General features: G+C 33.3%; 2 protein-coding genes across 3 annotated transcripts; one reads left to right on the forward strand and one right to left on the reverse strand.

The window, feature by feature from the left end:
• Positions 1-1,370: 1,370 nt before the first annotated feature.
• LOC128164331 (protein LSM12-like) lies at positions 1,371-6,425 on the reverse strand. Its single transcript, XM_052828122.1, has 5 exons — positions 6,267-6,425; positions 5,625-5,758; positions 5,203-5,312; positions 4,307-4,433; positions 1,371-2,083 (listed from the first exon to the last, which is right to left on the reverse strand). The coding sequence occupies exons 1-5, from the start codon at positions 6,400-6,402 to the stop codon at positions 2,006-2,008; spliced, it is 585 nt and encodes a 194-aa protein (XP_052684082.1). The 5' UTR covers positions 6,403-6,425; the 3' UTR covers positions 1,371-2,005.
• Positions 6,426-8,836: 2,411 nt separating this feature from the next.
• On the forward strand, positions 8,837-16,147 carry LOC128164046 (asialoglycoprotein receptor 2-like). Of its 2 annotated transcripts, XM_052827764.1 has the most exons (5): positions 8,837-9,128; positions 9,324-9,403; positions 10,235-10,331; positions 12,956-12,967; positions 15,875-16,147. In XM_052827764.1, exons 1-5 carry the CDS (start codon positions 8,837-8,839, stop codon positions 16,099-16,101), a joined length of 708 nt encoding a protein of 235 aa, XP_052683724.1. In that variant the 3' UTR covers positions 16,102-16,147. The 2 variants fall into 2 exon arrangements, with proteins under 2 accessions (XP_052683724.1, XP_052683723.1); XM_052827763.1 differs by lacking the exon at positions 15,875-16,147 and having other exon boundaries at positions 12,868-13,364.
• The last annotated feature ends 1,610 nt before the right edge of the window (positions 16,148-17,757 follow it).

Genomic DNA, 17,757 nt, shown 5'->3' on the forward strand with positions numbered 1-17,757 from the left:
TTTTAAACCCCACAGTACATTATAGAATGGATACATCTATCATCAGTCAAAATTTCAAAACGATATCTTAAAAGGTTACGGAGATTTCTTCTGGACAAAATCACTTTTTTAAAATTTAAAAATGGCCGCCAAATTTGAACGGAAGTGACGTAAATGCTGAAACTTTTACATCTTTGCGGCACGGTAACTTTACAAAAGCTCTGAAAATTTCATTGTAATCGGATGAAAACTGTTTGAGATATAAAGCCGAGAAGGAGTCAGAAAAAAAATAAAAAATAAAATAATAATAAAAAGAAACCAAAGAAAAACAAGAGGGTCTTCCGTTGGAAACGGAAGACCCTAATAAAAAAAAACAATAGAATAACAAGAGGGTCTTCCGTTGAAAACGGAAGACCCTAAAAATATTGTCGGAAATTTTGATGGTATCAAACCAGTAACATAAAAACCCTATACGGTTAGCTTATGCCAGGTACTCTAACCACTGAGCCATTTCAGACACAACAAAAGCGGCTTTTTAAATATTATGTGTGACTAAGGTCACGAATTACCAGACTTGTATTATTTTTTCAATACGTTCAGTTGTTGGGATTCAAAATGATATTTTTAATGTGTAGTGGGTCATCTCTCCACGTTTTTGTTGATTGAAATCGGTTTGTTTTCCATTAGACCTTAATTAGACTATGAGAAAAATATGGAGCACAGACCCACTCTATTAAAGAAAATGCCTTGAAGTTCTAAAAAATGACAATATTTGCAGGTTTTGATACGTATACGCCTGTTGGAGTCAACATATTCCAAGTATTGAACATACCTACAGGTTACAAATCAATGATTCGTTAAATATTTATTGTTTTAAATGATTTCAAAAAAACCCATCAGATTTGTTGATACTTTAATTTTTTAGTAGCCTGTCCGACCGCGTATGGGCATTTTACACGCCTTATCCACCCATCTTCTTTAAAACTTCTTTTTATTAAACAAAAGTTTATGGACTTAAAGATCATATCTTAAGTTATTGGGTAAATCAGATGGTTAATTTGTTGACCATACAGCCTCCTTAATATGCAGAAAATAACATCCAACCAAACCATTTCAACTATTGTTTAATATAGAGAAGTTTTAAAATTTGAATAGATTCCAGTATCTTTATACAAAGCTCTTTTTGTTTGAAGGACATTTAATTAATATAGTCTAAAAATGGCCACAGCCATTCTGCGATGTTTCAAAATTTACACGCTAATTCCTAAGTGTGGGACACCCTAAAAATTCCATTAAAACTTGAGACACATTGAAATCTACTGATTTCAGAATAAAAAGGCATTGACCGAGTTATTTTTCCTCCAAACAAACATAAAAGAGAAACACCATAGTCCTGCATTATCAGTTTTAATAATCTTCAAACAACACAACTTAAGTTTTCTTGTTTCAATAAATAACTCTTCCCTCATACAATCACTGTTTTCCCCTTTATAACAATTTCATTACATTTCTTCTCAGTATATAAAATCCTTAAAATTGATGACATGATTCAAAATTTCTTCCCTTCTAATCTGGTATTGCATAGTGTATTCAGTTCTTTCTTTAACATATCTTAAAATTTACAACATAATTGAGATTTTTTTCCAAAAAATTAAAAACTATGCCATGCGAAATACTAGTTTGATGGACATTTAGCCAGCTTCCTTGACAATGCCATAACAACCATTGAAGAATTTCCACAACTTTCAAATATGACCTCTTGTGTTTCCTACGTACTTCAGTTGTATTTTTCATTTTCAGTATTTCAATAAAACATAAAAACAAAAGTGCTCCAGACTCTACATTAATTCGCACACAAATATATTGCAAGTTGCATTTTATCTTGTTAAAAAAAACTTTTTTTTTTAATCCAAAAAAAAAGTTCAGATGTTTATGTAAGATTCTTGGATTTTTTTTTTTAATGTCTGTGTGTGTGTATTTGTATGTATACAATTGTCTCCCTTTGTAAAAAAATGTTTCAGTTTGTTCATGATGCACTAGGAACTGGGGAGGCAGACTTCCTCTGTTCAGACTTTTGACTCTCTTCAGTGTGGTGTTTCTGTAGCTGAAAAAAAGATACCATTTCATTAATATTCATTATATCGATGATACAACAGCACTTTTCATCTGGAGAAAAATATTATAAAGATCATACAATGTGCAAATTTTTTCACTACTGTTTTAGTACATTTCAGTCTAATGTCTTTTAATTTATGATAGTCTTTTTAGCATTGATACTTTTTCTTTTTTAATTCTATGCTAGTACATGTATATTTCAAATCAAAACTTTTTTTTTAGCAAACAGTCAATAGAAGAATTGGATGAAAAACTACCATAAGACTTGGACATACATTGTATGTCTGTCCAGTTTTTTTTTTTTTTGGTTGATGTCTCTGTTTACAGAATAAAAATCATTAAATCAAACTCTTCTTAAAAAAGAAAATTGATTTATTATGATGTTTTCCTACATGGTGATATAATATTGTGATGAATCTGTGTTGATCGAGCAAGTATATGTATTGCTTTTTGAGGTACAAGAAATTGGTTGAATCTGTTAGTCTGAGTCATTAATCAGTATCAAATGCTGTACATCTTAAGATTTTAAATTACACGTATTGTATTCAATAATGACCTTTTTATCTAATCATCTTTTTTATGACATTATGTCGCAAAATATTTTTAACTGTGTCAAAGCCTGATCAAGACAAAATCAGTTATTATGTCCAAATGTAGCCCCAAGCGATGTATGTATCTAAAACAAACCAAACTTCTGGAAAAAACATGTGTACTTTTATTTCACTTTGCTTGTTTACTAGCAATTATCCCTTTTTGTGAACATTATTTTTGTAAATGTGCATGTGGGCTGCAGTTTAGAACATGTAGCTAATTTTGATATTAATGAATCCCAATCTCCCTTATGTCAAAGACTAGTCTTGAATTGCAGATTTCAAATATCAAAGTTGATGATTGAACATTTTATGTTCCAGGATTGCGTTTTACAAAAGAACTTACAACAAAGTCGTAAATATTTTCAGTTTCAAGGATTAATATCTAAAGAACAACACTTAGAACCATATTTATACAGCTACTTTGTTGTCCATGACAACATTTTACAGCCATGAGAATGAAACATTGATTAGTTTCTGATTAAATAGCATTCATTAATTTGGTCGTAAGCCATCAGTTCTTTTGTAAAACACAGCCCTGACCTCATTCACTTAGTTGAAAATTTTGGCAAAAAGTCTCAAAGAATGGCAAAATCACAAATAATACAGAAATATATCATTACATAATTGAAACAGTCTCCATCACAGGGTATTAACATCCATTAAGTATTTCCCTCTGAATTTTTTTAGAAAATCACTTGTAATTTGTACATGTATGACAAGACAGAAATTTACATGATCAAGTAAAACGACCTAGCATTGGTACGCATTCTAAACTGCTTTTAAGTGTATTTGTTTAGCTTTATAAGTGAAAATTTTAGTTAAAGTAGCTAATTTAAATAATTGTGAATTGTTCATTGATGTATTCTTCATAATTTTTCTGTTAACTTTACAAGGATTATTTTTTGATTAACCGAAACTAAAGCTACACTGTGATCACAAACTCAAAGGACTGACCCAAGACTTCCTAGAAGTTGTAGTTACTATAGTGACCCTCACATTTATGGAAAATTGGCTGTTCTTTTCGTGACACATTGTAATCAACAATATACATAGCTTACTCACATTTCATGGTAACATTATTGATAGCATTTTTAAAAGGTAGATGTAAATACAAACACTATGATGCAATCTTTGGTACTTCATTCCGGCTATAAAGGTAACTAGCATTGCAGAAAAAATTACATACTAACCTATCTACTAAACTCTGGTCATATATTTTTACTGCAATGCTAGCTACCTTCATACCAGCATGAAGCTCCAAGGATGTTCAAATGTATACCAGAATTTCATTTATATAAAGTAACATTATACCACGTATACTCTTAGAACAATCAATGAAATCTGACCCTACTTAGATAACTGATAAACTGTTAAGAGGGCTTGATGGTCGAGGCCATTTTTAAACTGTATTGATCTCCTTTAATAGGAGAGCTCTATATAAGATTATAAGAAAATGCTCATAGCTAAGAGGTAAATCATATGGAATTTTTCTTAATTAAAAAATAGTTATCTAATAGCTAAAGAGATTATATTTTAAAATTTAAGGAAGATCGGATGACTAATTTGTTGACCATCCAGCCTCCTTAATTTGCATCCAACAGAATCATGTCGCCACTTACAATTTTTTTGACGTGACTGAGGAGTTGTCCCTCCTTCCCTGTGCAGTTTTCTGGTCCATATGGCGGCACGATTTTGACTTCATCCATCACTACTATGTCTTTCCCGTTCCACCTGACTTCATTCAATCTGTTGGTAATAATTAACATGTACAGCACATCAAATCGTCAATCAAAAATGTTTCCATGCATTTTGTATGAGTATATGTGAACTCTTAAAAAATGTCTCATGTTGCAGCAACAATAAGGATCTACAGTTATACCTCTCTAGGAGTTTGCAGGAATAACAAAATGGTTTAAAGACTTTCAGCTTGTTAAGTCATGATTGTTAAGTATGCTAGTGTTTCTCTGAAATTCATAAACGACAACACTATTCCCATGAACAAGTGGATCCAAAAGCGATAAACAAAATCTCAGTGAAAATATTTTATATCCCTGATTTTAAAAAAGATATGTAAATCAAATAATATATTGTAAAAAGTTTTGTCTGGTTTCATAGTGAATTATAAAAGTATTAAATTTAGCTGAGTATTCTTTAAATTTATTACGTTTTTAGCGGAAAGCAACTTCCCACTATAAATCTATCACATCGCTAAATGCCATACATATGTGCATAGGAATAGGAACATCAAGAAATACACTTCTTTTCTGAAAAATCAATTTTTGCCAAAATATTGATGTACACTACACGGCATTTATAGCATGTTTACCATAAACCGATTGCAATCATTACCAAAAAATATGTAATTTACATTTCCTCATTTTTTTCAGCAATGTCAATAAACGTTACAATTATAACTTTATGAAATAACAAAATAAGCCTTATATTTCTTCAACAAGTATCAACCCACTCCAGTTTATCCATGAACAAAATTTGACACTCTGGGGAATATTCTTACGTTTTGACGATTGAGTTAAATGCCCTTTGGCCCTCTGGGGTTACGCCGATACCTATGTAGTTCACCTGCCTTCTCTTCTCGTCCAAGTTCTGTCGTAATCTACTCTGTATCTACAAGGAAATTCATATCAATGTAGGCATAGAAAGAACGAAAAAGAGCCAACATTACATTGGACCTATCCAATGCATTATACTACATTTTCTATTCTTTAGTGAGAAGACTGTAAACCAATTTTTATTCGCAGGGATTTTATCTCGAGACTAACTTTCCGATAAACTGGTTCGCGATGACTTATGTTTGCAACCAAGCTTTATCGAGTAGTATGTGTCATAGCTACTACAAGACAAGGAATGGTTCATGGCAAAAATTACACGATTATTAATTCCTGCCGCTTAATAAATAATCAACAGAAGTACTCTTACCTTTTGTATACTGATGCTAGTGAGTGGGGGTGGGGGGTCATTGCATTCTTTTGTCACCTTGATGTGGCTAACAAAGGACAAGTTGACCATCCTTATATCATGGACATCTCGCTTCCCACTGGCTGCAGATGATTCTATTATTGGTTAAGGTTCATGATTTGCAAGTCATTTCCCTCTAAAAATTTTCCCTTGCTTTGCATTTACATTATGACAACATGGATTTCATCACCCTTCATATATCAGAGCAAACAAATAACATTAGTTTTGCTTGTGTTTAAATCTAAACTACTGTTGCTAGTTATTCATGTCAAAAGATTAATATTACCACAATAGTCTTTGAATGATTGCTTTACGATCTCTCGGATCAATGCATGTTATTTGCATGTACATGCATGGAAATTGTACCTAATCACTCTAATCATAATACATTTACCAATACATTAAAATCGTTGTACTTACAAAAATAACACAAAAACTTAGTTCAAATTCATAAAATATATACTGTTTCCGACTTTGAAGACTTGACTGTTTGATGTAAACAATACGCAGTTTCGTTCACAGGTCACTCTTTTCTTTGACGTTTCGTGTAAACAAAGCCGATTTTACAAGCTTCCGTTAGGGCAACATCGATAAAAAGGATACTGATCGCAAGCATTTTTGTGCCCTCGTCGAAAGCTAACACTTCACCCTGGATTTTCTGGTTGTAACACGTCGTGCAGGAGACAATACTTCCGATATTAAAATATTCCCCATCTTGGGCAGCCATGTCTATCTTCATTTTCTCAAGACGCCTGTCCCGCACAAAATATCAAATTTACGACCATTTGTGAAAAAGAATAACAGGGAAATATTTTCTACAATTTACAAAGGTTCTGAATACGATTTATGAGTATTTTTCACTATTTCAATTTCATTTTCAAACCGATTGAAAAAAATGATCGAAAAATGTGTTTAGACCGAGACAGACCTGCAGAAGAGGGGCGGATCAAAACCGGGGGGGCACAAATGACAAATCCATTACTTTAAATTACATATATGCTAATTTTCGTACTGAAATGCATAAGGACTCTACGATAGCCATAATGTTGATCATTATAAGGGTTAATTTATGAAATGTTTTAACGTACTTTATTACATGTTCATTTATCTAGAGAGGAGCGGATCAAAAATATTGTCTATAGCGATATGGCAGTCTGACTATTCACGTCGTTATTGATTTGTGGATCCGTGCTTCAGCACCACCCCCCCCCCCCCCAAAAAATGAAAATAAACAAAAAAAAAAAAAATTAAAAGAATTCAAAACCCATTGATATTTAAGGTAGAAATTTGAACCTAAAAAAATAATTAAATCAGGTTATAATTGAGTTCATTAATTGCATGTCGCAAGCCATTTGGGTTTTGTGTCCATTCTATTTCCATAATTTTTTGATTGGAGTCTATAACTTATATAGATAATGTAAATACAATTTCCATTTAGAAACGTACTTACGCATCTCTTATTAGTCCTCTACCGGGTTTCACCGGAGGGGACTATAGCTTTCCTCTGCGTCCGTCAGTCCGTCCGTCCGTCTGTCTGTCTGTTTGCCCGTCTTCTGTCCCACTTCAGTTTTCCACACTTTTTTTCTTTATGCGTTTGAGGAATTATATGAAATTTGCTGAACAGCTTCAAAATGTCAAACTACAGATCAAGTTTCCACTTTTGTAGCGTCTGCTTGACTTATTTTCGATTCGGGGTAGGGAAGACAGTAAGAAATGATATTCTGCAAAACAGTGCATTGTTTTCACAAATTTCTACAAACCGGTAGGGGACGTGTATTGCTTATGCAATACTCTCAGAATGCTTGTATGTTACAGTTTTCTAATTTATAACAACAATCCACTCAAAATCAGAAACAACGCTTCTATTTCCTTCCTTTTTTGTGCTAATATGATTTGGTATTTTAGCCTCAGTCTTACTTAAATATTATGTAGACTTTTGTATTGCGTTCTTCCTTCCATCCAACTATAAATGTAATCCTAATATCGGAACAATGATTAATTTAGAAACAATAACGTTTCATTATCAAAATTTATAGAAAACGGGGGGGGGGGGGGGTGTTCTCTACCAGAAATATGAAAATGTCAATTTTAATTTTAAGCGTCAGAAAGAAGTATAAGCAACATTAGTCGGCTGTGTTTAGTTTCTATATATGCTCTGCATGCGTCTGTTCTCTCCTGTTAATGGTTAAACACAAAAAAATTAATGCTCCTTTTGATGAACGAGTTCAACACAAAATTCGCGTTTCGGTGATATCATATAATATATAATTCCAGAAACAAATCATCATATTCATAGCTTAGAAACAGAACCATCTGTGTTGAATTGACAGTATCGAACGAGCAAATATAGGTATTTCTTTGTACACCTCTGTATAAACGCATAGGCGAATGATCAAATTTTAAAGCTAAAATATTTGGGCTTTTAAAAAAAAAAATGAAATTTTATTGCCAAATAATGTTTAAAAGTATGAGGCAGATCTGATGGTAAATGTGTAGACCATCCAGCCTCCTTCAAATCAATACGTTCAGTAAATACGGCATTCTATTGAACAAAGAGACAAACAATCTGCGAGGGAATCAAAGAGTTTTTAACAATAACGTATACAATACGGGGTGGAAATAACAAAAGAGGGGCTTTGTACATGCTAATATTTGGACGTCGTTTTAATTATAATGTCAGAATTATCAATTCGTAATATATAATTATTATAGGTGATTTAAAATTCATTAGACAATAAAAACCACCAAACTACAAACTTTAACGTATTTGATCTACTTTGCTAGTGCTTGTGTTGATTTTTAAACTAAACATTCAAGTATCAATTACTTATACGTCTTATGTTATTATAACTTATTGATAACTTCAATTATAATAATATCTTACTTAACATCATGGCCTCTTTAATTTATTCATTGTGCTTTTATAATTATGATAGCATAACTACAGTAAAACATAGATCTCCATTGGCTACTTCTATTGAACGAAAGGACAACACCATCCATGTATATATATATAAACATTATTTTTAGGAACAACACATCATTACTAAAATCTTGAAAACGGAAGAAAGATAAGCTGCTATTCAAAAATTTTGAAAATGTCACAGCACCATAGATTTGAGAACAAGCAGAAATGGTCAGTTATTGGTATCTTTCTATTTTCGCCAGTTTATATGCAAATGATCTCTGCAGAGGGAGACATTCAAGGGATTTATCTGCACAAGGTCTCGTCCAACGAAGCTGTGCAGGCCGAAACAACTCCATGTTTCATTAAATCTGTCCATGCTTCAAGCCGCTTGGGGTGTGCCCATTCATGCATTAATCACTTCCCTGAATGCGCGGCTGTTTACTACAATAAAGTCATGAAACTTTGCAAACTTCTCAGATGTCGCCCGACGGACAGACTGGAGAACCAAAACCTGGTAGGAATTCCTTCTGGATGGGAACTTTTGGAGGACAATAAAGGTATTGAAAATGATTGCCTCACAAAACTTGAAAATATCTCTATAAGTTTGTAATAATTAAAGAAGGCACAGTAATCTAGGTCGGGTTGTCATTTTTTTTTTTTAGAATTTTTACATAATTTTGCAAGCAATAAAGTTTCAGTGATGGAAGTACTTGTGTTAACTTTATTTTTCAATACATTTGTTCCTTTTTCAGCATGTGAAGAGGACTGGATTCTGTTTGCAGGCCATTGCTACCATTTCATTGCAACTGGGACAATATGGAACAACGCTGTGGTGATTACTATATTTATAAAATATCACTACATATCCCATTCTAGAAAATCTGGGTTTGATCTAAATCAGAGAGTGTAGATTCCTTGCCCCGGACCAATACTGGGCCTGAAAGCTAAACATTGAAGTACATAGAGATTTTTAAAAATTCTTCCTCTCAAGAACTACAATGATACAATTTATGATATAACTATGCTACAACCCACGGACCACTACTAGACCCCTTCGAGGGATTCAAAGTTTAACATAGAAATATATGTGGAAATGTTTAAAAAACCTTCTAAAAACTGCACTATACAAGCATAATAAGATAGTCAAGATACTAAATGTTCAAAATTGTGACCCCTGGACTAATACTGGAGCTCGATCCAAATGGGAGGAGAGGGGGTCAAAGTTCAATACAGAGACATTATAAATCTTCTTCCCAAGAATTTCTTTGATATAATTTGTGAGATCACAATGCAACGATTCTATGATAGTAAAATTTTAAATTGTTAAAACCGTGACCCCCAGGTAAATACTTGGGACCAAAACGAGTTCAAAGTTCAACGTGATTTTTGTTTGTACTCCAACTCAAAACGTATACCAGAATAACGAACGATAAACAACCAGAATAGCACAAAATTCATACTCAGATTAAAACAAATAACAACAAAGATTGCATTTTCGGATATACAAATTCCCATGTCTGTTTTTTAACAGCATTACGCTCTTTATATTATAAATGCCTAAGCTGCCTACATAGATGTGTTATATTCCGGTAATTGCTTTTATATAATATGTGTTTTGTTTATTTGAGCAAACTCTGTTAACTGTGTTATCATCATATTGCAGTCTGATTGCAATAGTAGAGGCGGCTCTCTGATTGAACTACATTCTCAAGAGGAAGTAGATTGGGTGAAGGACTCTTTTCTTTTACCAGAAACGGGAGGTAAGACTTGAAGTTTATCTGATGATGAATAGTTTAACCCTGTTTAGCTTAAAAATGTTGGAGACCTTAAACTGAAAACCCAAATTATTTTAAGATACAGTACCGATCAGACCCAACCTAACAGAAAATTAACCCAAACTCAACCCTGGGTTTACTTTCTGGGTTTACTAGAAAGGACCCAGAGTAAAACCAGAGTAAACCCCAAGTAAACCCAGAGTGGACACAGAGAGTAAACCCCGATCAGAAGTATACCCTGAAAGCAGACGCTACATGTGTATTCGGAATATACAAGGGGCAGGAATCACAGGCAGTAGGATGATAAGATAAAATACAGGTCTGCTTCACACTTCAGTGCGTATAGGTGACTCCAAAAGCAATTATCGAGTAAACACAAAGTAAACCCCGAGTAAACCCAAAGTAAACCCAGAAAGTAAACCCGGGGTTTAGTTGGGGTTTACTCTGGTGTTAGGTTGGGTCTGATCGGTACTGTAACCTACATGTAATAACAAGTTTTTCAATGAAAAAGTTAACTCATAAGTTTACGTCTTTCATTGATCCACACACATTGAGAACAAAAGAAGATTTGTTTTATCAAATTAGGACGAACTGCATCGTTCAGCCATAAAACATCTTTCAAATTTCCAACTAGTTTGCCTTGTAAATACGAGGTTTGTTCGATAATATTTATTAATGCTTACTGCACGATAGCTCATAAGCATTCGATCGACTCAATTAATGAAATGAACATGAATCCCTTCAGAGTATTATCCGCGGTTTAAAATACATAGTTTCAATATATGAATCCATTTTTAAAATTCGTTATGGTACGCTGATTTTGGTAGACTTTTGAGGCACCGGTTGATGGCTGAGCTAAATTTAAAAAAAAAGGAAAAAGTCGCATGGGGGGACCGGTTAGATCTGAAGAGTACAGTAACCCTCTCAAACTTCACAAGTTCATATGGATGTGACGAAGCATTATCATGAAGTAGCCAAACATGCCTAAATCCTGACAAAGATGCACATGTTAGGGAGCTTTATGATAGAGCCATTTAAAGAAGACCTTGGACTTTCGGCAGGACGTAACTATCTTTTTCTTGCGTCAAAACAAGTTAAAAAATGACGCAGTTTCAAGCAAAATATGCACCGATTGCGTAGTCTTTGCTCAAAAGCCAGACAAATCTTGTTGATTTCAAAGAGCCATGGTTGAGTGGCCAGCAGTGAAATAGACAGGCCTACGTCGCATTCCTGTTTGACACAACTACCTTAAGTCCAAGCTCTTGTTAAAATGGTTCTAATTTGTATGCGTAACTGATGGCAGTTCCTGACACGACGAATACATTTAATGCTTATATTTGCATTCCCTCATTGATGAAATCAATTAATTTAGTAAATAAATCAGTACAAATCACAAATCACGGAGGGGATTTTAAAAATAAGTAACAGCAAGAACAGCTGTTTTCTAAAACCGGATTAAACTGGTTATCACAAATATAATCCATGAAAATGAAATGTTGCTTGTAACAATTAAATCAATTTTATAGTTAAATAATTGTAAAACACGGTGTTTTAATAAGTGAACTTGAATTTAATAGATTTTTAAACTGATAACATAGAAATCAATGTTTTAAAACAACTTACGTAATTTACTTGAAAATTCATAGCAATGATTAAGTTGTTGCATTTAGAGGCATTTAAAGATCATAGAATGTACTAGGAAAAAACAATAGAATGTAAATATTAAATTTTACCACATACCCCTTGGGTTTATTACATACAAAAAGGCAATTTTCAGTTTTATATAAAAATACGATACATAAAATTTAACATCGCTTAAACAGTTCTAAATATATACAATATTACAATTTGTGATATTACTAATCAAGCATTCTGATTATTCTGACACGTGTAGATCCAATATTTGAAATTATTTACTATCTACACTTTCTCCTCCCAAAATCATGAGTTTTATATTCAAAATGAATTCGAATTTTGAAGAAGAAACAAGAGCTGTAGCAAAGTTGAGCGATTATAACTCATTCAATGAGCATATACTAGTAGCTTTTGTTAAAGTAAAAGGAAGAAAAATAAAGCCAGGACTGCGTAGTTCTAAGCCACCTTAGTTCTACGTAGCTCTGCGATCTTTAACGATATATTCAGTGTTTTTAATAGGACATAGATATCTAGCCTAAAAACTAAATAAAGCCAGGACTGCGTAGTTCTCAGCCACCTTAGTTCTACGTAGCTCTGCGATCTTGAACGATATATTCGGTGTTTTTAATAGGACCTAGATATCTAGCCTAAAACCTAGGGTAGCTACGATCTTGAACACAGCCCAGTAATAATTGTTAGAAGAATCGTAAAAACCTAGATCTGCCAAATAATGATAATGATAAAATGATAAGCTTGCATAATCAATTACCGGGTATAGGAAAGGATTTGTGATAGAAAGATCATTACGACTAAACTGTCATTCATTGCCATTTACTTTTCTGATTTGATTATTCATTACTGCATTTTAACCGATAACTCATTGCAGTTGAAGCACTGTGTCCTCATCCACGAGATTGTCCTATCTGGATTGGTGCTTCCTTTCAGCATGGATCCTCCACATTTGTATACAACAGTGGAAAAGCAATGGTATACCCAAAGTGGGCCTTTAAACAGCCCAGCAATTTTGGCGGAGACCAGTTTTGTGTTAGTTTGCAGCGGTCAGGAAAAGGAAATGACAGAGCTTGTTACGGCGTTTATCAGTATCTCTGTAAAAAGGATAAGTAGTCATATGAATAAAAGATATTAGAACCGTGGTTTAGAAGACTACAGAGACATAAAATCCTTCGTATTGTGACATGATGCGAAACATACGTCAATAAAATTCAATAAAACTTTATCATTCATAGCATATTTATTTTTATGTAGATAGTATGTCCCAAGTTATTGTTTACGTCATTTTCCACGATTTTTAACAAAAATACAAAATTATAACTTTTCAAAGAAGTACAATTGAAAACGATGAGATGGATAAAATTTTAAGCTCTTTTGTATTTGCACTTCATAAGAACAATAAACGTAAAAAAAAACCAAAACCTTAATTTTTTTTGCATTTGCGTTCTTGCATTACAGTAAGTTACTCCCACACAACTTGCAATATTTAACATCAATATACTGCAATATTCCACATCAACCATATCTCAAAATCTCTGAAGTTTTCATTAACAAGCAGCTTGTCATATATGTTCAAGAGTACATTACCATTATACCGGTATACTCAATAAGAACCCTATCAAGTACTGATTACCACAACCATACACTTTAAACTTTCCCTTGCAAAGTTTGAACACTAGAATGAATACAATTCGAACACGACTAACCGACAAAACCTTAAGCCTCGCCCCTTACTCTTACTGGCGTCTCCACAAAAGAAAACAATTTTATTCTAGTTCACCGAATTTTGAATTGTTCAAGAAAATGTGCTGCATAAATATCTAGTAGTGTACCTCAATTTGAGTGTTAGCCCCTAATCTTCAAGACATAAAATTGAAAATGCATATTTTGGTCGATTATTTTACAATTTGAGAATGTTAATACGGTGATTATAATTAGAAAAGGATGTACTTTCTTTTCTCTGCATTGATATGTTAAGGTGTCCCACACATATTCCTATGTAAAGTTGCTCTTCTTTATCGATTGTACATGTAAAAGTGAAGCTTAAATGTTCTAAGTATGTGTTACTTAATGAATACTAGATAGACTAGTTCAATCTAGAAGCAAACATTCATCACTTATAAATATATACTTAACTTTGACCCGTGCGTGCACGGGTTGACATTGTATATGATATCGGACATTTACAGAATAGATACATCGACACACCGTATTGTTGCCATAAATTTACATAATAAAGCTTTAAGCCTACAATAATGCTATTAATTTCACTACACTCTGCTTAGTTAGAATAATCTAACTGTGTCTCGGGACAGGCCTATACCACAGTTAAAATGCCTACCATACACCCGTAATGTAGCAAAAAATCGCAGAATCACTCCGAAACGATTTTGGAGAAAATTAATGAAGTTGCATTGGTAATCTTCAAGTGCCAATAATGTTTAAAATATAAAAAACAAAAGAAAATACTCTTCCGATTTCTCGGTATTAAAGCCCAAAAATTCGAGTCTATTATTTTAATATAGTCGTATAGATGACATGACAATCTGTTTTACAAAGGTTCTGAATACAATTTATAAATATTTTTTCAATATTTTGATATAAACTATTGAAAAAAAGATCGAAACATATGTTCGGACCGAGACATGCCTGCAGAAGGGGGGGGGGGATCAAAATCGTTAGGGGGGATGGGGGTGCACAAATGACAAATCGATATAATACTTTGAATTATGTTAGTTCAGTGCTGAAATGCACAAACACTGAATGTTAGTTCTAAAAAACATTGTAGGGTTTGATTTATAGAGGAGCGGGACGAATATCTTGCAATTGTCTAGCGAAGTGGCAGTCTGACTTAAGCCAGCCCCTACTAATTTACTTCGTTATTGATTTCTGGATCTGTGCACAAGCACCCCCCCCCCCACCCCCGCAAAAAAATAAACAAACAAAACTTTTAAAAAGAATTCAAGACCCATGAATATGTTAGGTAGAAATTTGAACAAAAATAACAATTAAGAAATCATATAATATTAAGCATTGAGTTTATTATTTGTCAAAACATATGTAATTGATATCGTAAAAATAATCATTCGTGAGTGGCTCCTATACTCATGCCCGTTTTTGATCATCTTTCAATAAATGCGGCATTCATCTGGCAGAAGTCTTTTGTAATTTTCTATTTAATATCCTCAACCATTCTTAAAACAGTGGTCAACGACTGGCTGTATTGTATTGACTATAAGTTTATAGCTTTGCGGAGTTCAAGGCGTGTGTTTAAACCGTTTGAAAGGTATTAAATAGACCTATTCAGGAGTATCATCGTCACCGAAATATTGCAAAGAGTTTTTGCGCTGTACCACAACACATTGCATACCGAACAGATCTTGGATGTATGGGGCAAAACCCTTTAACATGTACAAAACAAATTTAACGTTAATATTCAAATTTTCTGAAAGCATGAACACAGGAAAGGTTCAACCTTCTGCATGGGAATTATTTTTAGTGAAGCATGCTTTAAAAAGTTCTTCAGATATACATTTTTACAATTTGTGACATTACTATTCAAGCAAGATCTTAATAGCTACCTAGCTATGCGTGGCCACTATTATCTAAAACGATTTGCTAGCTTAACATAACAACACTAATTCATTCAGTGCTTTCAAAACGGCCTAGGTATCTAAAATAGTAACTAGGGTAGCAGCTGCGATCTTTAATCCAGCCCAGTAGTAACTGTTAGAGCCGGAATAGCACATAAGATTGCATTATCAATTACCGTGTATAAGAAAAGCTTTGTAGAAAGCTAAACTACATTGCCATCAATTGCCATTCATTTATTTTCCGGATTTGACCACTATGCTTATATAACTGATTTACACGTTCATTGCGCCCCACCCAGTGGGATTGTCATATCTGGATTGGTGCTTCGTTTCAGCATGGGTCCTCTACATTTGTTTATAACAGCGGAAAATCAATGGTATATCCAAAGTGGGCCATTGGCCAGCCCAACAATAAAAATGGGGATCAGGAGTGTGTTGGTTTGATGCGGTCTGGAGAAGGGAATGACTGGGCGTTTTACGAAATTGTTCAGTATCTTTGTCAAAAGGCCAAGTAATACCATGAATAAATGCATACCTACTTTAAGGTATGCCACTCCTCAATGTTGTTGTATCAAGAATTTCTTGAGAAGTATATCAACGATATCTGTAGACGAAACACACTCAGTGTTCATCCCTCTGAGTTATGGGCAATTTAGTTAAACCTTTTTGCAAATTCTATAATAGTTACAATTTGACTTGAAGTTATACATTTTGAATATCAAGAATTTTATAAGATTTATCCAGTATGCCTAGATATATTTTCAGTATCATTTTGACATAATACTTGTAAAACATTGGGTCAATGATGTCAAATTTTAGATATATGACTTTAAAGGTAAAATTCTCGCAAAATTTGGCTTAAAAAAACTCAAAGGTTTTTTTCACATATTAGCACGAGTTTTTTCTAACAGTCTATCACTCTCTCAGAATTTAGATTTGTAGAAGTCACACAGGACCTATAGACCATGGCACAAACCTATCAAATGTTAAATATGTGAATACGCAGCACAGTAAAGTCAATAAATTCCGTTCAGACAAAAAGTACAGGAAACGTGCATTATGGCATCACAGTATATCACAAACCTCGAAAGTACTTATTAATTTATTAGCAGACCATTAATTTATACTAATCTTTTATTTGAAAACAAAAAATGATATTACTTACAATTTTGATGTCCGTTATATCGTACACACGGAAAATAAGCGAGATGTTCTCGCTGTACAACAAAATATGACATCATATGCTTCAAAATGACGCATTTAGATAAGTCATTGAAGGCTATCATGCAGTTTTTTTAGCAAAGAAAAATAAATGTCATAGATTACCGGAAAATTATAAAAGAATATTCTGTTGAACAGTATTATTAGTGCAATGCTACCTATATAGTCTTATTTTCATTTTGTTATAAGTATGCAGCGTATAATGAGGCAACCTCGGTTTTGTGTATATATATATGTATATATATATATATATATATATATATATATATATATATATATATATATATATATATATATATATATATTTCTTTTCCCTCGGACTGAAATGCCACACTTTCATTGGTTTAAACATAGCACGTGATTGCCTCCTATATCTCTATATTTGTTTGGTGAAAAATAATATTAGGCAATATGACCGTCATTGGTCGACGTTTCGCTTACTCATTTCGACATTTCATAGTATTTAATACATAAACCGCATGCCGTAAGTTCTTGAAGTATTTGGAGAAGTTGCCCTTTGAAATTCTTTAAAATTAGAGTAGTTGCCCTTAGAATATTGACGTCACATTGTTTTGTCTGGAGCAGAACAAAATGGCAGCGTCGAAATTTGCTCAAATCTCTGCAGAGAAAGAGAGAAAACATTTAAAATTGAATAGCAACAAATCATTGTAAGTAAACATGGTTGGAGCAAAGATTTTTAAAGAGTAATTGAAAGGTGAGATTGACAATTTTGAAGAAATGAGTTAAATTGGACGAGATGTTAGGCATTTTGTACAAGGCTTTGCGCAGATCATCGCTATTTGTAAATAAAATATGTCGCTTGATAGTCTTTGGGAAAAACAAAACACTTATTAGGTTAGTTACTGATTCACTACGGAAATATATTGGGTTGATCAATCTCATAGACGGCTCGGCTACGCCTCGCCATCTATGAGATTGATCAACCCAGT

This window comes from Crassostrea angulata, chromosome 9 (genome assembly GCF_025612915.1).
Source record: "Crassostrea angulata isolate pt1a10 chromosome 9, ASM2561291v2, whole genome shotgun sequence".
In the NCBI taxonomy this organism is placed as follows: Eukaryota; Metazoa; Mollusca; class Bivalvia; order Ostreida; family Ostreidae; genus Magallana; species Magallana angulata.

Coding starts and splice junctions, on each gene's coding strand:
- LOC128164331 (XM_052828122.1), bottom strand. CDS start 6,402: ATGAAGATAGACATGGCTGCCCAAGATGGGGAATATTTTAATATCGGA. Junction 5,313..5,624: donor CTAGCATCAGTATACAAAAG/GTAAGAGTACTT, acceptor ATTTCCTTGTAG/ATACAGAGTAGATTACGACA. Junction 2,084..4,306: donor TCAGTCACGTCAAAAAAATT/GTAAGTGGCGAC, acceptor TCTTTTTTTCAG/CTACAGAAACACCACACTGA.
- LOC128164046 (XM_052827764.1), top strand. CDS start 8,837: ATGCAAATGATCTCTGCAGAGGGAGACATTCAAGGGATTTATCTGCAC. Junction 9,129..9,323: donor ACTTTTGGAGGACAATAAAG/GTATTGAAAATG, acceptor TTCCTTTTTCAG/CATGTGAAGAGGACTGGATT. Junction 9,404..10,234: donor CAATATGGAACAACGCTGTG/GTGATTACTATA, acceptor ATCATATTGCAG/TCTGATTGCAATAGTAGAGG.